The following is a 26,668-nucleotide window of genomic DNA, read 5'->3' as shown; positions in this document are numbered from 1 at the left end:
TGTGAGCAGTATACAAAGATATGCATGAAGGGATCACTGCCTGACCATTGCAGAGGCATCTGGTGGTTCATTTTGTTGTCCAGGAAGCAGGATGTATGATGCAGTGAGACGCCTGTTCAACATCTCACTTAAGACACTATTTGCAGTTTCTATAAGATTATGTTGCCCATTTTGCAGCCCACAGTGTCTTGCAACAGTATGCATTTGTCTGCTTTGATTTTCAGTAATTGAAAAGTTACAAACCACAACTGTATCTGCTGGGACACAACTTTGAGGATGATTATTGCTGCAGTCCCACCCCTGATGTAGTTTTAAGACAATCTGGACAGGAACAAGTAGAATTTTCGCCCACATGTTGGGAATACATTAATCTTGATCTATAACACCTATAGTTGAGTTGCAGTGCGCTAGGCACAGCAGCTTCATGTTCCTGTCTCAATCGATCAAGTAACATAATTTTATAAACGTCTCTATGGGAGTGCTCCAGTATTGTCTCAGCTCTGTAGACATCTGTTGTTTTCTTCTTACGCTCTCTCAACTATCACAGGTTTCGTATCCCACCTGGAAGGTGGCGCGTGGGTAGGAGAAGGAGCAGGAAAAATACGTCAGTACTGTAGTGAGTAAAAATGGTTTACTGGTGCACAAAAGAATACATAACTTTGTACAGATACGAAGTCTTTGATCCATCGTATGGAGAACAAACTGAAGCGAAGTTCTCTGGCTGGCTGCACCTGATGAAATGGGCTGAAGCAGGGTGGAGCTCGTAGACCTCGACAGCACCAGCTAGAGGGTGCTGTCGGCGGTGTCTCTCGTAGTGCCAACTTGAAAAACTATTCCGTGACATCATTGCTTTCGATACCGTATCTCTTCCCGCCTGAAATGATGGACCGTCGTGGAGTATGGTTCCTGACGGCAGGTTGAGGGACCCAGGGGTGGTGCAGCGGAGAGGGCAGACCGCGGAACTATCAGGGTGCACTGTCCACCCATGACCCCGAATTGCTCGCAAGGGGGCGAGGAATACGCCCCGTGGAAAACCTGCCCATACCACGCACTGTTACTGGGTATGTTCGGAGGAGGAGGAGGCAGAGCAATGACCTCCATGAGTGGCAGAGCCTTGGTGGCAGCCTCAGCGTCCATCAGATCTGGCACCGCAGAGGAATGCGGTGACGGCAGGAGGCGTCTGTCCGGAGCTGGTTACCGGACCGGCAGCGGTGATGACTGGAGGCGCGCCCGCAGCAGAGGTGCCGTTGGTGGTGTCGTGGGCTGTGGCGGTGGAAGCCACGAAGCCTCCAATTCTGCCGGAAAACAACCAGTGTCAGAAAATCGAGGATGGCGCAAACGAATCTGGTTCTGGTGTCGCATGACAGTGCTGGAGGGACCAGAAATGACAAATAAGGTGCGGCCAAGCAAAAAATAGATGTCAAAGCCTGAATACTTGCAGATATAGTAGAAGACATAGATACAACAAAAGGAAAGTTGCTGTACGCATAAATAACTGTCAACCAGCTGGTGTCCCTGAAAGGACCTGCAAAATCAATATGAACGCGCTGCCAAGGCGCAGTAGGAGATGGCCACGCAAAAAAGTGCAGGCGGGGAGCAGATTGATGCTCTGCGCAAGAGTGACAGTTAACGAGCAAATTCTCAATTTGTTTATAAATGTCGATCCAAGTGCAGTGACGACATGCTAATTGCTTCGTCTGCACTATACACCAATGACCAGCATGCAGCAATTGGAGGATTTTCGACTGCAATGAACGAGGTACAACCACATGAGACTGATCGTTGTCAGTGCTTAACAAGATAATACCGTGGTGTACAGACAAGTCGAGACGTTGCGCGAAATAACGTCAAACAAGTGGATCATGAATTTGCGTAGCAGATGGAGGCCATTGAGTACTAATATATTGCAAAAGAATATGCAAAGAATCATCAGCAGCTGTCGCGGCAGGAATGTGACGAAAATCCACTGAAAAACCATCAGCTAAGTCCTTATCTTGCGAATCAATAAACATGCATGACAGTTCAGAAGAATTGAACACTTCGTCAGGACCGATAGGCAGACGAGACAAAGCATCAGCATTGCCATGCTGAGTCGTAGACCGAAACAAAATTTTGTAATTGTAGTTGGGCAAAAACAAAGACCAATGTTGCAACTTTTATGCCATACAGGCTAGAACTGGCTTTGACGGGTGGAACGACAGCGTCAAAGGCTTATGGTCGGTTACCAAGTAGAACTTGCGACTGTACAAAAAATTATGAAACTTAGTCACTCCATATACAATCGCTAAAGCTTCCTTCTCGATTTGAGAATAGTTTTGCTGGGCAGATTTGAGCAATTTAGACGCAAAAGCGATTGGGCGATCGACACAATGCGGTGCTAGAGAACCGCTTCGAAGCCATGAGAAGATGCATTGACAGCCAAAACAACTGGTTTGGAGGGACTGAAAGGAATCATACAGCGATCACTCAACAAAGCAGATTTGTGCTTGTGGAAAGCAGCGCCACTTTCCGAGGACCAAACAGAGGGAACGTTCCCAGAATGAGATTTTCACTCTGCAGCGGAGTTCGAGTCTCGGTTGGGCACACAGTTTTAATCTGCAAAGTCTGTGGCACAACTGAGGCCATCAGAAAAGAGTTCAGCAAAATCATCTCATAGTGCAGCAACACTGTCTGCAATTACTAGCATTGATGCGAAGTACATTGTCCTGAATTTCTAGGCCAAAGAGTTCAAATGCGTCCATACCAAAAATGTTTGTAGCATCACTAGAGCGGAGCACATGGAAAGACACTGTACGGGTCGTTGTACCATACGTGGCTTGCAAACTACATATGCCGGGCACAGAGATTTCCTGTCGAGTAAATGCAGTCAGCGTGGAATGCGAACGACGAAGCGGGGCGATCCAAGCGAGTCATACGTTGATTTGTTCAGTAAAGAAACTGACACACCAATGTCCAGGTGCATGTGAACAGAACAGTCACAAAAAGTTTCTTCGCATCGCACTGAATGTGAGAGGAAGCGTCTTTGATTCACATGATGAGCTGGCGAAGCACGTGTAGCAGAAGGCTTTGAATAAATGGCATTAACATCCATAGGCTGATGTGAAATCTGATTATGGTGGTTATTGTTGCGGTGACGCCCAAGCGAGTCACGCGAACGGGAGACAAGTTGTGAATTAGAGTTTCTCTTACAACAAACAGCTTGCACATGTCTTTTCTTACTACAAAAATAACAATGTGCTTGACGGGATGGGCAACTGTCCCGTGGGTGGGCACGAAAGCAGGTTGGACATGATTTCAGTTTCTTAGAGGGTGCTTGGTTGGAACCTAATTTACATGCGCGCAAGCGGTGCTGGCCGTGTGGACATGTGTTGCGCCGCGCTAACAGTACACACACCCGGGGTCACGTCGAACGTGGACGTAGCCATGTCTAATGTATCTTGTCTGTCTAGCAAGTCCACTATTTCCTTCAAAGACGGGTTTTTTAATCTGAGGATTTGGTCTTGGATGTGGTTATCTGCCACATTCTGCGCAATAGCATCCTAATCATTATATCTGCATATGAGCGTCCACATGAGCAATTGAAAACAGAAGTTAGTCCCTGAAGGTCCGCTAACCAAGATTTATTGGACTGAGTAGGGCCACACCAGAGGCGAAAGAATTTGTAGCATGCAGGTACCACATTGACACTGTTATGGAAGTGGGAGTTCAAAGCTTCAATCACTTCATTGTAAGTTTTAGTTTCTGGGCAGGTGGTGGGAAACAATTTCACAAGCACACGGTACAACACAACACCCGCGTTGGCAATGAAAAAAGCAAGCCGCTCTGTACCTGGTAAGTTGTAGGCTGCGAAGTGTGCCTCGAGCTCGGCGATGTATTCCGGCCAGCATTCAACTTCTGAATTGAAGGCACGGAATGTCGGTGCCATCAGCGACAGCGTTGGTACAGGCAGTGGCGTCTGAGGTGCCAAAGTAGCTGCAGTTTGTAGCGTGACCAGTCCATTTATGGCAGCAAGCAGCTGCATCATTTGCTGAGCCTGAAAATGTACAAGATCCAGCAGAGAAGTCTGTTCCTGTGGCGAAGCCATGTTTTACACAAATTTAAGACCTATACTGACGCTAGCAGGAAAAGAAAGCAGTACTGAGCAAAAAAGGAAATAATAGAAAAGACAAAAAAAAAAAAAATAGTCCCTGATCGTCACCCACTTCTTTCGCTGTCTCAACTATGACAGAAGGTTTTGTATCCCACCTGGAAGGTGGCGTGTGTGTAGGAGAAGGAGCAGGAAAAATACGTCTGCACTGCAGTGAGTAAAAATGGTTTACTGGTGCACTAAAGAATACATCGTATGGAGAGCAAATTGAAGCGAAGTTTCCTTGCTGGCTGCATCTGATGAAATGGGCTGAAGCAGTCGCAGAGCTCATAGACCTCGACAGCACTAGCTAGAGGGTGCTGTCGACAGTGTCACCCGTAGTGCCAACTTGACAAACTATTCCGTGGCATCGTTGCTATCGATACCACAGAAGGAACACCAGATATTAGAGCTTCTTCCAGTTCAATATGCATATAGTATGTTAAATTAACGACTTGTTAAATGCCTTTGTATGTACTGTAATTATTCAGGCTTTGCTCACGAGACATACCTAGCGGCCTGCATTATAGTTCTGGATGAAACACTTAGTACTAGTTCTTGAAACTTAGTAAGTATGCTCTTGTGAGGTAGTTGACATCTCAACCCTGGATGCGGTCTCCTGGCTGATAATGCCATACCATCACTTCATTTCATCTTCAGGTATTTGCCAGTTCATATTTTTCAGCATTTCTGTCATCTACTGGTCAGACAAACCTGTCACTATTCACTCAGCCCTTCTTTATATATGTTCAATATCACTTAACAGTCCAATATGTTATGGATCTCACATACTGCAGCAGTTTTCTACGATAGATCGCATGAGTTTTATGAGATTAATATCTTTTATAGACTGACCATATTTTCCAGTATCCTACCAGTCAACCAAAGGTTGCCATCTTCTCACCTGTAACTGCTCCTATGTGGCCATTCTCTTTCATATCCCTATAGATTTTACACCCAGGTATTTGTGTAGCTGTCTGATTCCAATAGGGATTCATTAATATTGTTGTTGTGGGGTAGCACATTTTTTTCCATTTTGTGAAGTGTACTATTTTACATTTGTAAACAGATGAACCAAGTTGGCTATTTTGATATCCACTGTGAAATCCTATCAACCCATCCAGACAGGCACGTGTGTTAGCGCACTGCTTCTGGCGTTTGGTGAGATGTGCTGGACTCAGATTGGGTCCACCCAGTGGGCTAACATTAAGGATCAGCATGCCAACCAACCAGGATGTGATTTTTAGGTGGTTACCCACTTCTGCCTATGTGAATACTGTTCTGCCTATGTGAATACTTGGCTGGTACCTACATCCTGCCTCAATTACATTTTGACAACGTTCTCACATTTTCTCAGGATAACACTATATGCAAACAGATGGGATACACAGTGTCCATCCTGCAGACAAAGGATGGCGAAATGAAGGTCATCCAGCCACTGTCTACCACTAACATGCTGACGCCCCGAAGATACAGAATGACACGATGAAAAAAATGAAACTAGATGAAATGTTATCAAAGTCTGACTGACTATTTGTGCATTTTTTTCTTGTCAGATAATAGTTTGTTATAGAGATCTACACCATGAGCGAAAAGTCTGAGATTGCTGAGAAGGTCCCAACACAGCTCTCTGGGGCATGCCTGAAATTACTTCCACAGGAGTTATTTGGTTTTTGTAATGGTTTTTTCAGTATGATTTCGTTTCATAGCCATAAAAAGCTTCATGCATTGTATCTTTGACATTTATTGTGACAGAGATACAACAGAATACTGGAAGTGACAAGAGATCCTGGTGGGGTTAGACGGACCAGTTTGGGCCATCATACAGTGGATCACCAAAATGGAACAGATGAGAGAACAACAGAAACAGACAAGTGGAGATGATATTGCTGATTCACAAAATCTTATGAGTAATCCAATGCGTGAAAACTAGAATCGTATTGAAGCAGAGATTGAGGGTGAGTAGTGTTATACAACAACAAGACATTAGTGAAGTAAAAACAGAACTGGGTATTGTGTCGTGTAGTTGCTGTACATATACAACTGCCACAAGTGCCAGTCGGTCGGTGTGGTGGCTTTCATTGCCACATCTGATGACACTAGTTCTTGCTGCCTATCACTACACTGTCTAGTAGCTGAAGTCCAGCTCTCTGCTTTCTGTCTTTCAAACTCACAGGCTGAGATATCAGATTGCTCCTCCTGAAATGGCACATATAGTTGATAGCATGGAGGACAGTATTTTGAGAAATTGTCTAGTGGTTTATTTGTGTTACAAGCACTTAAAGCCAGTGGCTGATTGTGGAATGTGGGACATCTAGCACTACACCAGGTGCCAGAGATATGGTGGCAATTGCAGGAGTTGCACGGAGATCATCTTTGTGTCCTCGTCATTGGTATTTCTGCAAGTTGTGTCTCTGTCTGTGTGGTTATGAGGCTGGCAGTGGGGGGGGGGGGGGGGGGGGGGGGGAGTATTTTGGGTCTGTGTGTACCACTGGTGGTGGCAGTGGTATGGTTGGTAATGTGGACAGACTGAGGTGATCTGCTGTCTGGGGTGTCCACTACAGTTGCTGGTCCACGTGTCTTTTGTTCCATAGGAGCATGCCCACTCTGCATTTTCTGATTGGTATTGCCTTGAGTGCTCTTTCAACTGATGGACCAGGAAATGGGGGAGCATTTGTGTTTGTAGTCCTGGATGGGTGTCCTCCTGTATGTGCTCACAGGAAAAGTGTGAGTGCTGTTGTTGTGGTAGTAGTTCCCACTGCTTTCAACATTTTCTGCTTAATTGTCTGATCTATATGATCCAGTCCACTATTGGAGTATGTGTGGAGTGGCAGACTAAAAATTTACCCTATTGTTTGAAAGCAGTTGATGGTTGATGTGAATATGGGCGCATTGTCAGACTCTCACGAAAGTCATTTGATGTGTTTATTTTTGCTGCTGGTCTCGTGGATGCCATGCTACCACACATGGGCATTTGGAGTAGGCATTTACACAGCCACATAAAGCTTAGAAATGGACCTGTGAAGTCCAAATGGATGCTGTAGATTGGCGGGGAGGTGGCCAGGGCCAAAAATCTTGTGTGGTCGTGCCTTATCTTGGGCATGAGCTGAGCAGCTACACATGGCTTCCACGTCTGTGTTTAAGCCTGGCCAGTAAGCTTTTCATCTTGTTTGGGCTTTCGCCCACGACATTCCCCAGTAAAGTAGTTATAGATTCTGTGGCTGCAGTGATGGCATGGTCCATCTCCTCTTTTGTGTCCTTTATGAGGACATCATTAATGGCTGTGAGATGGTAGTAGGTATGAGACCAAGTCCAATGCTGACCAGGTCCAATGCTGTCTACTTTTGTGTTTTGATATGTGTGTAGGCCACCCATGGAGTACATAGTGGAAGACTTGCTGTAGGGTTGGGTACCCGCACATACCTCCTTGGAATATGAGCAGCTGTTACAGGAAATCCTTCTGAGGTGTATCTCCTTTTTGCATCTATTTGAAAACTTAAGATTCCCCACTGGTCAAACACTGGGTCTGTCATTAAGGAATGTGATAGGCAGGTGTAATGAGCTCACATTGGCATCTTGCACTGTTGGCTTGTAGTTGTGAATTAGGAAAAGTGCTCAGTGTAGGAGGTACTCAGAGGTGTGCTCCATTTGCTCCAGAAGACTGCAGCAGTCGTGAATAGCACAGTATATGTGGAATTTTGTAACTGTGAAAGCAATCATTTCTTTCTCTATATAAGAGCAGTTCCTTCAGGGGGCATCACTGTATTTGATGCATATGCTAGGGGTTTTTAGTATGGCCATCTTTCTCGTGTGCCATTGTTAAATGTTGCTGTATGGAGAGGCATGTGCAGCTAGAAACATTGGCTGCAGCAGTGAAAATGGCTTAAGACAGGGCACTGAGTGGAGCATATACTTAAACTGCATGAAAGCGCACTCAGCTTCCACCTGGAAAAGCTAGCACACCATTAAGCAGCTCCTTAGCCCTGTGTCTCTTAATGTGGTAAGCAGCATGGAAAGTTTCATAGATGTTGCTGGTGTGTAGTTACTATGACAGTTAAGCTCTGTAGATACCTGATGCAAGTGGGAACATATGTGGTTAATTGTTCCAGATGTCTGTGGAAGGTTGCAAGCATGGCTGAGATATCAGAAGACAAGCACCTGTATTTGTGCAAGCTGAACTGAATATTGATGACCTTGATGTTTTATGGCTCTTCATCTACGGGCACTTGAAAGTATGCATCTGTGATTTCTCTTTGAAAATGTTCTCATCTGACAAGCTTTGTGTGGAGGTCTCCTGGGTATTGTATAGGTCAGGTTTCCACTTGCAGCAGAGCATTAGTTATTTAAAATCTCCACATCATGAGAGGGAGCAATTTTTTTTTCTTCTACCTGAGTGTTTCTTTTAATTGGCTCCATCACCTCAGTCTCGTGACATCAATCGAACTCCTGCTTGGTGGCTGCTTGTTAATGTGGTTGAAATGGGATGTGCTCGGCAGCAACGATGCCTCATTGTAGTCATGAGATGTGAGCTCTGAAATCTGTGTTGCACCTTGGGCCAGATTTGAATATAGGTATTAATACTGTAAAGAAGCCATCAAGTCCCTTAATGGAAACATGTAAGAGATGACTTGCACTTTGTCATTGATGGAGAATCCAAACAGTGAGAAGGCATCCAGGTTGGAAATGTTTCCAGCTGTTGATCACAAATAGTGTTATCAGCTGTGTAACCTACTTATAGGATGGAGCAATTGTGAGTTGACCCTGGAGGGAAATTGAACTATCACCATATGTTACCAAATTACGAAAGGGTGTGGCTAATTCTGGGGAACCTAGAAGTGGATGTGTTGGAGGATTAGTTAGAAAACTTTAGCCCCTTTGACCACATTGCAGTTGAATTCTTTCCTCCTAATTATGACGTTTGTAATTAGCTTTTTAAATAAAGAACTGTTCAAGGGAGCTTTTGCATGAATTTTTTGCACCATCGCTTGATTAATGTGCAGGACTCAATCAATCATATTGACAGTTTGCATCAGAATCTCCAGAAATGACTGTCTTTTCAGTTGACAGTAGAGATTACAAATGATCTCTGTACTCTCGCTTTAAAATTGCCAGTGGGTCCTATGACATCATCTCCGAAGTCGCTGTCTCTGTAGGCTCAGAGACTCGATTTGTCTGTCTCTGGCACAGCCCATTTAACTGAAAACTCGTCACTTGACTCTGTTGTTGCATATGAGTGGAATGTACCAGTGCAGAAAAGAGGGTGTATGCATGAGTTTGCAAATATAACCGAGGACTGATCATTGTTGCTACGTACACAACAATTTGGGCATATATATATATTGATATGCATGTATGGGTGCCTATAAATCTTTTTTGGAGGCTATTGTAAATTTATTTTAATTCAATACATTGATATACACATACTGATGACAGTACAAGAAACAGAACATGCGGACAAAGTGTATTCCCTAAATAGTAGTTAATTATTAAAATAAAACTACAGCACTCTTTGAAAAAATTACAGAAATTAATGGTAAGCTACACAACTAGCTATTATCCTGTAAACACACGTTTCCATGACAGTGTCTGTACTATGTTTTTGTTTGGCTGAGCACAAACATTTTCTCATGGTTGAGATAAATAAACAAGAATACTACCATCTTGTTTCCATTGGGGAAACTCTGTATGTTTTCTGTCTGAAGCACACACTATACTATTGACCTTTTTCCAGATGTCACTCTTCATCTAATGGAGCATATTTGCAATTGCTGTACCTGGCATCACTTGTTTTTCATGTTACAGCAACCACAGTATAGCACTTGAGGTAATGGCAGCATCTCTATTTGTAGTGTGTGCAACTCTCAATATTACACTCAAAGTCACACTAGTTTTTTTGTGCAGCAGTCTGGAAATAACAGTAGTCTATGCCAAGATGTCGAGGGAGTGCTGTGGACTGTTCCGAGATGTGACATGGTGCATGCTGTGGTTTCTGGATCTCCTACTTACAGTTGAGCCAGGAGGCACTCATTTGCAGTCTTTGTGATATCTTATAATGGTGGAGTGCTGACATGTATACTTCTGGATCAGGAGCCAACTGAAGTACTATGTCAACAAATGACACCTCACATGCAGACTTAATGCAAGGTGATCCTTGTTCCTGATGCTGCTTTTTTTCTAAGTGTGGCACCCTTATTTCCATGCTTGAACTGCAGACACTTGCTTCCCCTTTTGCACTTGATGTGCACAACAAACTTCCAAAATGGTGAAGTGTGCTATGATGGCTCAGTTTCAGTTTCAGTGAGAGGCAGAATGCTGCGAAGGTGCACAGGTGTAGCAGCTGTAGTTCTCCCTGGTTGCTCCTTTCCCTGTACAGAGCCACTGCACCTTGGACACTGGTGTCTTATTGAACAGGTAGTAGCAACCCCATTATCAGGGTTTCAAGGACATAAGTATCAAACAAATGACAGAAACTGAGACATGTTCTTACAACAGTCTTAGAATAATTCCTGTCAAAGACACCAAACAGCCGTCAAGATAAGTTTTATTTTGTATCCCACTGGGGGAGAAAAATTGTTATGTGTACTCATGATAGTTCAGTACCACTATGCAGTGTTTGGAGTAAAGTTTAAACTGCTATTGAGAATATTCAAAATTGGTATGAGGCTGGAGGCTGGAAGTTGTGAGCCAGTAAATTCCAAAATAAATGGCAAGTCCATTGTAGACGTATCCCAAATTTACATACGAGTTCACAGTTAGGTAATGAAACAAAATTAGTATAGCACATGATGGTATTCTTAATGTAATTATGTGCAACTGATTTCCCATATGCTCTTATTTAAAGTGGCCAAGAAACAAAAGGGTTTGCTATCTAAATTGCACCTCCTGGCAGCCATGTGACTCGTGTGTACTCTGACCCTATCAATCTCTTGAAACTAAAACTAGTGAGAGCCATCTTCATGTGTGGTGATGGGTGGATTGTCCCCACTCGTGTCATCACATTTGGCAAAATGAGGCTGTAACGAGATTGTGAGTGCTCTAGTATGACACTTAGTCATATCATAGCACTTTCCCACACTTTTGTGGATAGGTGCATTGTCCTGATGAAAGATGACAAATAATTATTCTTCTTTGTCAGTCAATAAGAAGAAATCATTCAAATCCCAGAAAGATCATAACCATTCTATTTGATGAAGTCAATGTTTTTGGTACAGGGCTATGAGTTTCTACCCACTGCTTCGATTGCTGTTTATGGTGTAAAATGATGATTACTTCGCCTCATCATCAGCAACAAATCAGCAAATAAAATGAGTTACATTATTTTAAAAAAAATCCAAACATTGTCTAGAACTTGGTTGTTTGGTAAGCATCAAATAACTGTAACACCATCTTGTGCAAAGCTTTTTAGTGGTTAAGTCTTCATATAAAGTACTGACTCTTTTTTTTTTCCGTCCTCAAATTGCCATAAGCTACAAGGTGTTTTGTACACCTTAAATCTCCAGTTGTCAAATAACATATTTTACCTTTCTAGATATTTTCATCTGGGGTCACATTTTTGGGTGTCATCATATGAGTAATAGTCAAAGAAAGTTCACAACCATCCTGTTAGTACGTGTACTTTTTGACCAATAAAAAACATTTGACATTGTTAACCATACATTTCTCCTTCACAAACTTGAACAACGAATAGTTCCAGGCACTGTTCACAACTGGTTCCAGAGCAGGAGGCAGTTTGTTGAAATCAGGAACTCTAAGGGAGCTGCATCTTACATGTCAAAAATAACAGGTGCAAGTTACGATGTCCCAAAGGTTTTTGTTCTTCGTTTTGTCCACTTTACACTGTTCATAAATGACCTTCCAGAACACATACCCAAAGTTAATTCATTCCAGTGTCCAGATGAAACAACTGTCAGTGAGGACACACTCTGAGAAGTAGTCCGGAGGAACATTAACCCACAGTCTTGGTTTGAGGCAAACTGCCTAGTGATACATATATAAAAGACAGTAAACATAAGATTCTACACAAGAAAATGGTCACTTGATCCAGTCCTGATGTGCACACTTGTGGAAACAACATCTGCACAGTAAATGACATCCAATTTTTTGAATTGCATGTGACACAATATGCTGGCAATTTCCCTACAGACCAGCTGTCAGAAATGCGTAGCATAGTATAGTTCTCACTATGATCAGTATGAGATATAACTAACGTAGACACTTTAAATATTGTGCACCATATCCTATTTGAGTTTGTTGTTGGCTATGGTCTGATTTTCAGAGGAAATATCTCAGAATCTATTACCATTTTTAAATAACGGGAGCAAGCAATGAGAATACTCTCCTTTAAACAGAAGTGTGGACACTGTATGCCACTTTTTAAACAGTTTAAAATCCTGACTTTAGCATGTCTGTATGTAATTAATTTGGCTTTTTTCACATTGCAGCATTTAGAATCCCGAAACAAAAACCTCAGCCACCACTCGTTTGATAACAAAAACAAAAGTCACTTATATATTACATCACACAATACAAAATTATGTGAAGACAGTGAAGAATATGGGAATAAAAATATTCAATCATCTTCAACCAGTGTTTGGAAAAAAGAAAAAAAAAGTCAAATCAATAATGGGAATGAAAGTTGAACTGAAACAAAATTTTATTACGTTGATAATGAAATTTTTAGAAACAAAGACATAATGTGAAATTCATGCACTTTGTTTTCAACATGTGTGGTGACCAAGATGACACTGTATATGTCATTTTTCAGTGATTGACATTTGCAATTTTGTTCTGTTTTTTGGTCTGTCAGTGATGTATGAACTCACTTTTAGCAAGATATGTATATGTGATATATTATGTTGCATATGTATAAGTGTATGTATGTAGGAATAGATTGCATATGGAGGTGTCCAAAAATGTACATGTAATTCATGAAGCATATCATGTACATTATCAGTGGATAGTTAATAATAAACAAATAACTAAATTAGTGCTACACAAATTTTAGCTACTGAAGTTGAAGGGGGAAAAGTTCAACAAACCTGGAGCAACTTTAAATGAATTCAATAGAATTAAGAAACAGAGAGATTGGTGCGGTACTCATCATAAAAATGACACGTTGATTTACAGACAGGCACAACAAAAAGAATGCTACACATTTAGGCTTCAGCCAAAGCCTTCCTCAGAAAAGACATCACATTCACAAAAGCAAGCATACCTCACACACACACGACCACCATTTCCAGCAACGTGAACTATCCTTTTCCTGATATTTTTTCCTGGAGCTTAAACACTCAAAATTTCTGTTGCCATTAAACTGTACAAAATAAAGAAATTTATGTTGGCATATTACATCAGGAATGTTAATAAAACCATTCAACAAAAATCTATAGCACACTTAATGAAGCAAGCAACATTTTTCTTTGTTATGATATTATTACACGAATTGTCTCTGTGGATTACTAACTACTGACATGTTTTTGGGATGTACTGTGTTTTAGGTATGACCATTTGAGTGCTTTGATAAATAAAATACTTTCAGAGAAGCCAGAAAATATAATGGAAGGATTTGAAGAGTACAGCCGAACCTTGAAAGAAAAATGGTTCAGATCAGCTGCAGATTGTCTTCAGGACCAATATATCATTCGTAACTATCCAGATTACACACAGAAGCTCATCACTCTATTTAGGGTATGTTTCTTTATGTTACAATTTAAGATTAAATATTTATTTGACTACTACTTCTGAATCATTTTTCAGAGACAATTTGTGACTATGAAATTCACTTACCAGATCTTGAAATTTTCCTATTTTCAGTTTAAATCTGAGATAATAACAAGGAAAGCAAAATGTATCTATTCAACAAAAAATTAGAACATGCAATTTTTATTTATTTATTTATTTGTTTATTTATTCACCCAGGAATAAACCCACAATGACATAGAATTTTTCATCATAATACAGTGAAAAATAAATAGCTCAAATATACGCATTGTTGTTGTGATTTTCAGTAAAAAGATTGATTTGATGTAGTTCTCTACCTCAGTCTGTCCTTTGCTAGTCTCTTCGCCTTTGAATAACTGCTGCAGCCTACATTGATTTGAACCTGCTTGTGGTGTTCATCCCTTTTGTCTTCCTCTACAGGTTTACACCCCCCCCTCCCAGTAACACACACACAACACTTGCCTCCATACCAAACTGACTCTTTTTCCCTCCCAGTTTGATTCAATACATTTCTAAAGCTTCTGCTCTCTTATTGTGTGAACTGCTTGTTGTTGATGTTTTACTTCCATAAGAGGCTACACTCAAGACAAAAAACTTCCTAACACTTAAATTTACATTAGATATTAACGAATTCCTCTTTTTCAGAAAACTTTGGCCATATTTTGCTACTCAAGTAGCAAGAGTCATCATCTATTACTTCTAGTGTCTCATTTTGTAATCAAATTTCTTCAATATTCGAGGACTTAATTTGGCCACATTCCATTACCCTTGGTTTACTTTTCTTGATGTCCATCTTATAACTGCTTTTCAAGACAATGCCCATTCCATTCAACAGCTTTCCCTATTCCTTTGCTGTATACATACACGTAGAATATATAAGAATATTTTTACGAGGGTACGACAGGTGATCAGCCATGGCCTTGCTGAAGAAACTGTGAAGCATTTGCCTGAAATATTTTAGGAAAACCTAAATCAGAATTGCCGGTCAGGGCAAACTTCATCCTCCCAAATATGAGGTCAAAAATATTAAAAACAAAGATTCCAAGACTTACCAAGTGGGAAAGCGCCGGTAGATAGGCACAGTAAATAAAACACACAAACAGAATTTCTAGCTTTCGCAACCAATGGTTGCTTCTTCAGGAAAGAGGGAAGGAGAGGGAAAGACGAAAGGATGTGGATTTTAAGGGAGAGGGTAAGGAGTCATTCCAATCCCGGGAGTGGAAAGACTTACCTTAGGGGGAAAAAAGGACAGGTATACGCTCGCGCACACACACACACACACACACACACACACACACACACACACACAGACTAACGCGCACACACGCGCGCACACGCACTCGCGCCCGCGCGCACACGCACTCGCGCGCACACACACACACACATCCATCTATCCGCACATACACAGACACAAGCACACATTTGTGACAAATGTCTGCTTGTGTCTGTGCATGTGCGGATAGATGCATGTGTGCGCGAGCGTATACCCGTCCCTTTCTCCCCCCAAGGCAAGTCCCTCCGCTCCTGGGACTGGAATGACTCCCCACCCTCCCCCCCAAAACCCACATCCCTCCATCCCCCCCTCTCCCTCCCTCCCTCCTGAAGAAGCAACCGCCGGTCGCGAAAGCTAGAAACTCCGTGTGTGCGCTTGCGTGCTTCACTTACTGTGCCCGTCCACCGGTGCCCTACCGCCTTGCAAGTCCTGGAATCTTTGTTTTTTCTAGCTTTCGCGACCGGCGGTTGCTTCTTCAGGAGGGAGGGAGGGAGGGAGAGGGGGGGGACGGGGAGATGTGGTTTTTGGGGGGGAGGGTGGGGAGTCATTCCAGTCCCGGGAGTGAAGGGACTTGCCTTGGGGGGAGAAAGGGACGGGTATACGCTCGCGCACACACGCACACACGTATCTATCCGCACATGCACAGACACAAGCAGACATTCGTCACAAATGGATGTGTGCGTGTGCGCGCGCGAGTGCATGTGTGCGCGCGAGTGCATGTGCGTGCGCGATTGCGTGTGCGTGCGTTTGTGTGTGTGTGTGTGTGTGTGTGTGTGTGTGTGTGTGTGTGTGTGTGTGTGTGTGTGGGCGCGCGCGCGTGTATACCTGTCCTTTTTTCCCCCTAAGGTAAGTCTTTCCACTCCCGGGATTGGAATGACTCCTTACCCTCTCCCTTAAAACCCACATCCTTTCGTCTTTCCCTCTCCTTCCCTCTTTCCTGAAGAAGCAACCGTTGGTTGCGATAGCTAGGAATTTGTGTGTGTGTGTTTTTGTGTTTTATTTATTATGACTATGTACTGGCGCTTTCCCTCTTGGTAAGTCTTGGAATCTTTGTTTTTAATTTTTTTTCCCATGTGGAAATTTTCTTTCTATTTTATTTACAAATATGAGGTCAGTGTCTTAACAAATGTACTGCCTCATCAATTGCTTCCTATTGTAAATCATTCTATTGTTCATACACAGCTTACACAACAGTTTTGCACTGTTTCTTCTCATATCTCTGCCCTATCACTGCACACACTATAGAGATCTGCTAGTGACTTCATGACCATGAACATGCTTCTCTGCCCCTTGCACTTCTTTTGAAAACTGATTCTAAATCTATAAATATTCTGCTATACTCCACACATCTCCATGTACTCTCTTCAGTCTGTTGGGAAAACTGAGTCAGCATCCCTCCCATGGTGAATAAGGTATTGAACTCAAGAAAATGGCAGGACATTAGTATTTGTGCACAGTTGTATGTATCTTAAGGATGGCTGTAAGTGTTTCATGTTCTTACAAAGGACATGAGTAAAAGACTGTTGTAATTTGCAAGCTTTTGGAGCCAGTGGATCCTCCTTCAGGTAGAAGGGTTGCAGGGGAAGGAAGAAGGGTGAAGGAAAAGGACTGGAGAGGTCTAGGAAAAGTCACCCAGAACCGTGGGTCAGGGGAGACTTACTGTATGGGATGAGAAGGAAAGACCGACTTTTGGGGACTGCATCAGATGACATTTGAAAATCTAAGAGCTTAAGGGTGGAAGACAGGGTAATATGTAAGACAGAGATTACTACTAAAATATCGTGCACAAGTTAATAAGAATGAAAAGCTAGTGCATTGTATGTAACAGAGGTGGGAGTTGGGCTGTGAAAAACAGATGGGAAACACAATTCAGTGAGACAATTCATTGTCTTTCGCATTGTATTTCAGCTTGATACATTTTTGTCATTGGATGACACTTTTGTAGCAAGTAGCATACCCTGTATATAATTTTGTACCTGTGACAGTAATTTAGGAACTTTGGATTAGTGTAGTGCTTCTGTAAAGAAATGGTACATTTAAGTGTTTGGGAGGAGTTTCTAATGCCCACAGTTATCCATCTTCAAGGTGTCCCACTCAAACTTCCCTGATTTCAAGGAGCCGGGAGAGAAAAACCACAGCAGAAATGACAATGAAAAATGCACCACATTCTAGAGCATCTCAAAGAATTTATTTTCCCGTGTCAGAAGTGCCAAGCAGCGTTGCCAGAGTGCAGCATGGTCCCATAAAGTGAAAATGGCAGCTCTACAGCAGCGCACACAAGTGGTAGTGTGGTTTGCAGAAACAAAACTGCAGATAACTGTGCAGAGAAATTATCATTGTGTTTATGAATGTGATCCACCTGATGTGAAAACAATTAAGGACTGGAATAGGAAGTTTCTGGCAAGAGGAAGTGTTCTGAAACGTTCTGGCGGTGCACCCTACAGGGTTTCAGAAGAGACAGTGGAGGACATCCGACAAACATTTATCAGAAACCCACATGAGTCAATTCGTCAAGCATCTAGATGTTGTGGCGGCTTCTGCCACCGAATGTATCAGGATGACCAAATGTAGTGGGAAGACACCAAATGTAGTGGGCAGGTGCCAGGAGGTGCTGTATTAAAATTTGGGGAGTACTTTCCAAATGATTTATTTGTTTCCACTACAGTGCTCCTCTCACCTTGGTCTGCGTCACAGGTCCCAGCAATGCTGAGGAAGCACCCCAGCAGCCTGTGCAATGCAATGCTGTGTCGTGCTGGCCTTGGCCGGCCCGCTGGAGTCCGATTATGTCAGGATGGCTGGACCAGCAGCCGACTCAGCACTGCTCAGTGTGAGCCGTGGGTGGCCAGCTGTGTCCTTCTCCACACCATTGTGGCTGAGATCGCAGCGATGAACAAGCACCCACTATCCGGCATCTGAATCTGCAGCCCTCGCCTCGGGAAGTCTCCTGCATGTGTTGGGAGCCGAGATGACTGCCCGCGGTAGTGAGCTGAAGAGTGGCCCACCGCTGGCTGGCTGCGGACCCCACGTCGGCCTCAGAGGGTCGAACCAATGACTCGCCGTGGACTGGGTGCTGGCACCCCATCTGTTGTTGCCTGTAGCTGGCGGTGTGACACACCTCGCTGTCCAGGAGAATCAATCTCGTTAGAAACGGCACCTATTTATTCTCGGCTGTGCGCCTCTGTTTTGCCAAGCTCACCACTTTGCATCACATATGCATAACACTTAGGTTGGGTAGTGGCCCTCTTCTGCCTGTGACTTGCACCATGGAAGCGTGTTCACCCTCTCTGGCAGTTCTACGCCCATGTGGCCTCTATTTGCCTTCACAACTGCTGGTATGCGTAACCTACTACAATCCATCCTGCACCTGGCTGTAACACGTGCTCCGAATATCGCACAAAACTTACTTTCCCTATCCTAAACGGTGGAGCTGCTACATAGGCAACTTGATGAACCTCGATCAACATTGAATCATGTAGTTCATCAGTGTCTTTGTATGCTTGCTTACAGAGTGCAAATTCTGCAATATCTGACGCCGAACGACAACCACACCAACAATAATTTGCTGCAGATATGCTGCAGCGTATTGATATGCCGGATTTGGGGTTCGCAAAATTCGCATGTTGTCATTGAATTTGTTCGTGACAGCCCTAAACTACATGTCTGGTGCGGGCTAATGCATGACAGGATTGCTGGACCATTCTTATTTGCCGAACAAACAGTGAATGGATCAGTGTATCTGGACATGTTGGAGCAGTTGGTGTACCCTCAGTGACAAGACTTGCAACCCGACATCATTTTTCAACAAGAAGGAGCTCTGCCATACTGGTCAATGCCTGTTCACAAGTTCCTGAATAGGAATTTTCCCAGTTGTTGGATTGGTCGCGGAGGACCCATTGCCTGGCCACCATGTTCACCTGACATTACTCCACTTGATTTATTCATGTGGGGATTCGTGAAGGACCACGTGTATGCGATCAAAGTGGACGATATTCCTACGTTGCGACATCGTATCAGTAACAGAGGAAATGTTACAAAGAACTTGGCAAGAAATTGAATATGGACCCAATGTTTTTTGTGCTGCAAATGGTTCACATGTATAGGTGTATTAATGATAAATAAATAAATTTTTTCAGATTTCGTATCTACTGTGGTTTTTTTTCCTGGGTCTTTGAAATCAGGGAGGTTTGAGTGGGCCCCCTGCTGCTGGTTGAAGTGGCTGCTTTTGGAAATGTCTCCTCAAAAATTAATTTAAACAGTGTACAGAATTTAGTGAACTTATCATCTACATTGTTTTCCCTATAGACTTCACCTGAGGTTTGTTCTGCTAATGCCTTAGAAAAGTATGTATTTTACACTCAGAATCCTTTTGTAGACCTGTGATTTTGTTGGTTTTACCAAGCCTTTCTTTAGTTTTATTACCTGACAGTAATAGTACAAAAGCCTAAGAGCTCTTATGAATACTTTACAATTTTTCTTGTCAATGTCTGTAAGTACATAGCCAAGAAGCAGTGTTACTTTTTTGATACCTTACTAGCAGTGTTTGCCATTTGTGCCATGCCAAAAGTTCAAAATATTTGGGAAAATAGTACTAATTTGGCCCTGAACACTTGTGTCTCCATATATTATTGTGTTAGATTTGGAAGTTGAGGTTATTTCCAAGACTTCAATTAATTTCTTAAAGTAAGTACCCAAATTACCAGTAGGTGAGCAGTACATACACAGAGTGTTTAACTTCTTATTGCTGTCCAGAATTTCAGTTCAGCGACTTCCAGCTCAAATGTTTACCTGCATTAACTGTGATCAGGTGTTCTCTATTTTTAAAATGTGTGCCATTTCTAATATAATTACATGATCCCCCACCAGTGGCAAGGTGTGAGTTATTTGTAATTGTACTTGCTTTTAAAAAATCATTAAATGTAACAGTATTGTTGTCATAATTATTATTATTGTTGTTGCTACTGTTGCTGTTTACAGTTATCCAAATAATGGTACTGTTGTTATAATAATAATTTTTATTGTCATTGTTATGTTATTGTTTATGATTAAATCCATCATATCACACCCTAGTATTGCACCAAAAAATGCCCTGTGCCGTGTATTAAAGTACAAGGCACAACATCATAAAGATCAGGTCTACTGAGTGATACCAGATACTTGAAAGACACCTGTTATTGTATCTGCTAGAATAAGGATGATATTAAAAGTGCTGGCACTCTCAGTTTTATCTATATTTGAGGTCTGTTCTTCAATCCTTCTTATCAAAAACTTCAATTGTGGAGTCATAGAATGACACTTGTCATTCCACCGACTTGCACAATTGTTTTTTATTCTATAACAATGCAAGGTGAGAAAGTCTGGTTTACAACTGTGTATTTTGAACATAAGATTCATTATGCTTCTGAACATCTAATAGTAAGGTATTGTTTAAACAAAAATCTATCCTTGAACTGCCAAATTTAATGAGTGCCTGTACAGATGTAGTAATACAGTCCTTGGAGTTTCTGTGCCATATCCTCAAGTTGTTGAAATTGATCGTGTCACTCTTGCCATTTTTTTTGTCCATAACTCGTCGGAAGAGAGCAAAACACATAGCCAACAGTACCATTTTTGTGTCTGTTTACAATCACATAACCATTTATAAGAGGAGTACCGAGATTCTTGGAAATATCTGACATAATTTTTAGTTACTATATTTACATGTGGAAGATATGGTGTATGGCATCCCTGTTTCATCATGTCACTTTTCCCATCAGAATCAAGACCTTCAAATGGATGTGTCCACATACTTTCCAGCACACATATACAATTGATGTGTTTTGTATCTTCCGAGGAGCCTGCTACTTCGTCCATATTGCTTCAGCAACCCTACTTCACATTTACACAGAATCTGTAATTTAAAATCATTAAAAATATACCTCTTCACTAAAACAATAATTAATAAATAATAATATGTACTAAAATACTAAAATATGTACCCTGATTCATGTCTGAACACTTTTGGCACTGTAGTGCTGAAAGAATGACACAAGTGTCCTTAGAAGAGCTAGAAAATCATAGGTGCCACATGATTATCAACTTTCTGAACAGATGTACAGCCCTCCTTCTTTTTCTCTAGTGGAAACAAGAAAGGGGATGGATCTTGCAAAGGGATGTGCACACACCAATAATTGATGTTGCTGGGAAGTTACAGAAGTGTAGCATGTAGTTGGCCAGCCCCTGTGGCATTCCAAACTGGCACACTTCACACTGACAGCTGTTAATTTCTTAAATACCCCCTGGTTAACAGTGCATTTTACAAGTGCGAAGTATGCCTGCAGCTGATCCTGTAGAGAAGACCACTGGAAACACCTCCCAGACCACACGAACACTGAATAACCAGTTTCACAGACTGAAAGTGAGGAGAGGGCTGGTAGAATTGGTTAATACAAACCATTTAGAAATGCACAGAATTATGATTTTCAACACATACTTATATTTTTTATGGAAACTTTTTATTATTTTTAGCACAACTGAAAATAGAGACAAATGCTTAACCAATGCCATTGGTTACATTACAAAATGTTAAGTACATCTGGAGTAATTTGTAACATGAAGTTGATGCTTGAAACCTCAGACATTCAGTCGTGTGGTGTAACAAATAAGATCTATAGGGGTATGTTTACAAAGGCTACAATGTTTACAAATTTGGCTGTCTCAGTGTCTGCACGTAGCACTTGCTGAATTAGTCCTTGTACTCAGAATAACTGTAGTACACTGTATTACCAGATGTCTGTGATAGTGTACTGTACACAAGTATGAACAGAAGTACGCACTGTGGGAACAACAGGAAATTGTGAGTATAACAGTATGTACACTGTTGTAAGAACTGTGAAAATGGTTTATTCTAAGGCAGATATGATACTCATTATGGTGAGTGTAGACAAAATGCAGCTGCAGGCTTCAGGTTTTATGCAGAAAGGTATCTGGACAGAGACCATCCAACATGCCGCACATTTGAAAACGTCTGCAAACAATTGTATGAACAGGTATGGTCATAAGATGCCATTGGGTCTGTAACAAACCCATCACAGGAGAAGCAGGCACAGTTGGTGTGTTAGCTGCTGTTTCCATGAACCCATACATGAGTTCATGTAACATCGCAAGAGGCAGTGCAATGAGTCAAAGTAGTGTAATGTGCATACTTCGTCACGAATTTCACCCATATCATGTGTTGCTGCATCAGCAATTACACGGAGATGACTTTAATAATTTAGTCAATTCCTGTCAATGGGCAGAGAATGTGTTGCAGCTCTACCTGTTTATCGGTGAAGCAGGTTTCACAAACCACATTTCAGTGAATTTAAGAAACACGCATTACTGCTCTGTGGACAATCCTCTCTGGCTTCGACAGTTAGTGACCAGGGAATGTAAATGTAAGGTGTGGAGTAATTGATGACCATCTCATTGGTCCTCACTTCACTGAAGGTACCCAAACAGCTGCAAAATACATTGAGTTACTACAAAATGATCTACCAACATATCTAGAAAATGTCCTGCTGGAAACGTGTAGATGTATGTGGTATCAACATGATAGTGCTCCTGCACATTCTGCAATGAACACTAGGGTGACCCTTGACAGAATGTTCGATGGGCATTTCATAGGATGTGGCAGATGCATAAATTGGACAGCCCATTCTCCTGATCTTACACATTTAGACTTCTTTCTGCAGGGTACATTAAAGAAGAACGTGTATCATGATGTGCCTACAACCCCCAGAGGATATGAATCATCATATTGAGGCAGCCTGTGGTAACATAACACCAGATGTACTGCATTGTGTAAGACATTCATTATGTGGTATATTACAAATGTGTGCAGCAATTTGTGGGCACCACTTCGAACATTTATTGACCTTAAATGTCTGGACACACTCTTTTACATTCTGTATTTGATAACAAAAAACAAATTTGTAATTTAACTACATTCTCATGTTAATGTACATTTTCTTCTAACAAGTCAGTTTCGTACAGTACTCTTAAGAGAAAAAGACTAATTGAAATGTTAACATGTGGACGTAATGTGCTGTTCATGTCTCTTCTGTACCTATGTTACATCACTGTTCTTCCTGTATCCCTAATTAATTCAGTTCTCTACAATACACACGATTGAACTGCTGAGGACTTACTCAAGCATCAGTTTTACATTATAAATTGGACGACGGTTCAATCCCGTCTCCGGCCATCCTGATTTAGGTTTTCCGTGATTTCCCTAAATCGTTTCAGGCAAATGCCGGGATGGTTCCTTTGAAAGGGCACAGCCGATTTCCTTCCCAATCCTTCCCTAACCCGAGCTTGCACTCCGTCTCTAATGACCTTGTTGTCGACGGGACGTTAAACACTAACAACCACCACCACCATTATAAATTACTCTGCATGTAATTAACATTTTACAGTGTAAGAAATGACATTGATTAAGTATATTTTTCTATTTTCAGTCTTGCTAAAAATAACAGGTTTCCATTTTAAAAAACTTAAGTATGTGTGGAAAATCATATTTCCATGCATATCTGAATGGTTTGTATTAACCAATTACACCAGCCTCTCTCCTCACTTTCTGTCTGCGGATTTGGTTATTCAATGTTTGCCGTAGTTTGGGAGGTGTTTCCAGTGGTAATGTTAGGTGACTCACCCTGTATGCCAAGGATGTTTAAGTGTGAAAAAAGTGTAATCTGTAACTATAATTGGTGATTACAGCAGTTACTAGCATAGCTCACCCCTGTCCCCCACCTTTAAGATAGTTCTACAGTAGCACGTTTAATTGGTGGTTGCACTATATACTGTATTCCAGTTACTCTACATCACTGCTCTTAATGCATACCAATGTGCTGTTTACGGGCTATAGTTCAGCTTTGAGCTGGTGTACTTTATTTGTAATATAATGCACTGTTTTATGAACATTAGATTACTCAGCAAATTTCTGATTTGTTTTTCTCTCTGATAGCTGGTGGCTGTGTGTTTCAATATTGTACTTTCTATCTCCTGTACTAAGGTACTAGTTTGTAATTGATGCTCTATCCTATCAGAAAGCAAACAAAATTCTTGCCGTAATAACATCTGTCATATGTTTCTAAAAACCAAGCGGTTAATTTATCTAAAATTATTAATACTTATCTAGTTTGACTGAAATTTCTACAGAGTGACTTTGTAGCAATCACAACTTCAATAATTTCATTCATTTATTTAATCACATTTTATAGGTTTAATGTTTTGAACCCCACTTTTTAAAATTGGTAATCTCAAAATAAAATATTCATTGAGTAAGATATGCTGTAGTAACATTTGTGGCACTTTATCTCATTTCATCTTGTAATTAAATTTTAAACACTGGAAAATGGTTCTGATGATGATGATGTCAATCAACTTTACCAATGTCATAAGATTGCCACTAACCTGGTGCCATCAATGGTTGTATAAATACCAGATTTCTGTAATATTTGATGCCTGTAAAAGTAATTGGACTTCCCATCCAGTTCAGTTCTGTTCTGAGTTTATGTTAGTGTTCTCAGTAAATGTGCTTTCAGTGCCAGGCATTGTATTTCACTGATGTCCTATCTTTCGGATTTGGACTTGAGTGTGGTTACAATGTGGCATTGTTTAGTGGAAATGCTAAGTACTTCAAAACATCTGCATCACCATGGCTGCCATCAGGCAGTATGAAAGCCATCACATACCCAGACAGGAGCCACAATACAAGCAGTGCATCATTCCCATGCTCCGTGTATTTGGGAGACAAATGAATGCCAAGCCACCAGTAAGTTATTGGCTCATAAGGCATCCATCTGCATTCTCCATGGCTACTGGCCAGGATACAATGAAATGGCTGAAAGGATTTAACTGAGTAACCAGATACAACTGGTGGAAGATGTGTTTGGCAAATGCGTACTACTTCTTGAAAAGCATAGCCCAGTAGATGTTCGAAAACAACAAAGAGACACTCGGTAAAAGGGACAAATTCCAGGCCAAACTGAAGGAAACATTTGGTGACAATCAGCAGCAAGACTGTGTAGCAGAAGAACAGGACTTGGTACCATGAAGAAATGACACAGTTGTACATACAGAATGTTTCGGCACTAGGCCACATCAAGAATCCTAACAGGACAGAATCCTACAAAATTTCATAATTGATGGAAGGTCTCACAGAAGGTATGTAAAGGTAAAAGAGGTCACAATTATAAAGGAGTTCATGAAGTGCTGCCATTGAATCGAGGAAGTGTGACAGAAAAGAATCGGACAAAAAATATATGACCAACTGTCGAATATAACCCTTATGGAAACTGTGGAAGACCGCTGTGAGCTTGTCTTTCTCATATGCCTAATAGTATGAGAAGAGGTACAGCAGTTTTTGGCGAACAGAAATGTTGAAGCGAGTACACAGGAGATATCAGCCTTGAAAATTGACCTGGTATGTCAGGATGTAATATAAAATGTTGAGGAAGAGGTGTACAGATCTGATTTATCAGTCTCCATGACCAGTCAAACACACCATGAAGAATAGATTCGGCCAACTTGGACTTCTGCTGCCGCCATAAAATGCAACCTAGCATCCTACAAATGCAGATACAACCAACTCCGTCACTAAGTAAAATGCCCTGCAGTATCACTGACATTTGGAGAACAGAAGACAACACGCCATCTGTTTCCACTGTGGATTGCCTAGACATGTTGCACACTGCTGCCAAGAAAGAGGACTAGGGTTTGACAACCTATTTGCCACAAGGTTTCAACCATCACAACAGCCCTCTTCATGCCAGTCAACTGCCAATGTTTGTAGTCAGTCTGTGGGCTGAAGGTCATCACTATACACTGGATAATGCCACTCCAAATGTGCCATAGCCATTCCCCATCATCTTGCATAGGAACCAACTGTTTGCCTGGCCACTAAATTCAGGAGGACTAAGAAAGGCGACCATCGATGGAGGTGAGGCCGTCACAGGTGAAAAGCTTCCATGGAACACAATTACCAAGATGACAGGATATCACATTGATGCCCAACTAGTGCAGGCACCAGTCAACTTAGGTACTGCTTTTTCTGTAACATTGAATATTTATTGTCATCTGCTAAAGAAGACTATGTTCTGGACATGAAAGCAGTTTTCTGAAGGTTGCAAACAGGATATACGTCAAGCTGACAGGAACATGTATTGCAAGAATAACTATCAATGACAGAACATGTTGTTCTTGTTGTTGTTGTCTTCAGTCCTGAGACTGGTTTGATGCAGCTCTCCATGCTACTCTACCCTGTGCAAGCTTCTTCATCTCCCAGTACTTAAGTGCAACCTACATCCTTCTGAATCTGCTTAGTGTATTCATCTCTTGGTCTCCCTCTACAATTTTTACCCTCCACGCTGCCCTCCAATGCTAAATTTGTGATCCCTCGATGCCTCAGAACATGTCCTACCAACTGGTCCCTTCTTCTAGTCAACTTGTGCCACAAACTCCTTTTCTCTCCAAATTCTATTCAATACCTCCTCATTAGTTATGTAATCTACCCATCTAACTTCAGCATTCTT

At 41.7% G+C, this 26,668-nt stretch overlaps 1 protein-coding gene across 2 annotated transcripts in view; it reads left to right on the top strand.

Moving 5' to 3' along the window:
* The window catches only part of LOC126267338 (radial spoke head protein 6 homolog A), a 355,206-nt gene that overhangs the window by 33,323 nt on the left and 295,215 nt on the right, over positions 1 to 26,668 (top strand). For both annotated transcript variants that reach the window (XM_049972452.1, XM_049972451.1), the window contains exon 2: positions 13,624 to 13,813. In XM_049972452.1, the coding sequence (XP_049828409.1) occupies positions 13,624 to 13,813 (190 nt within the window). The remainder of the gene's footprint in view (positions 1 to 13,623; positions 13,814 to 26,668) is intronic.

This window comes from Schistocerca gregaria, chromosome 4, assembly GCF_023897955.1.
Source record: "Schistocerca gregaria isolate iqSchGreg1 chromosome 4, iqSchGreg1.2, whole genome shotgun sequence".
NCBI lineage: Eukaryota > Metazoa > Arthropoda > Insecta > Orthoptera > Acrididae > Schistocerca > Schistocerca gregaria.
This window is presented reverse-complemented; position numbering and strand designations above follow the sequence as displayed.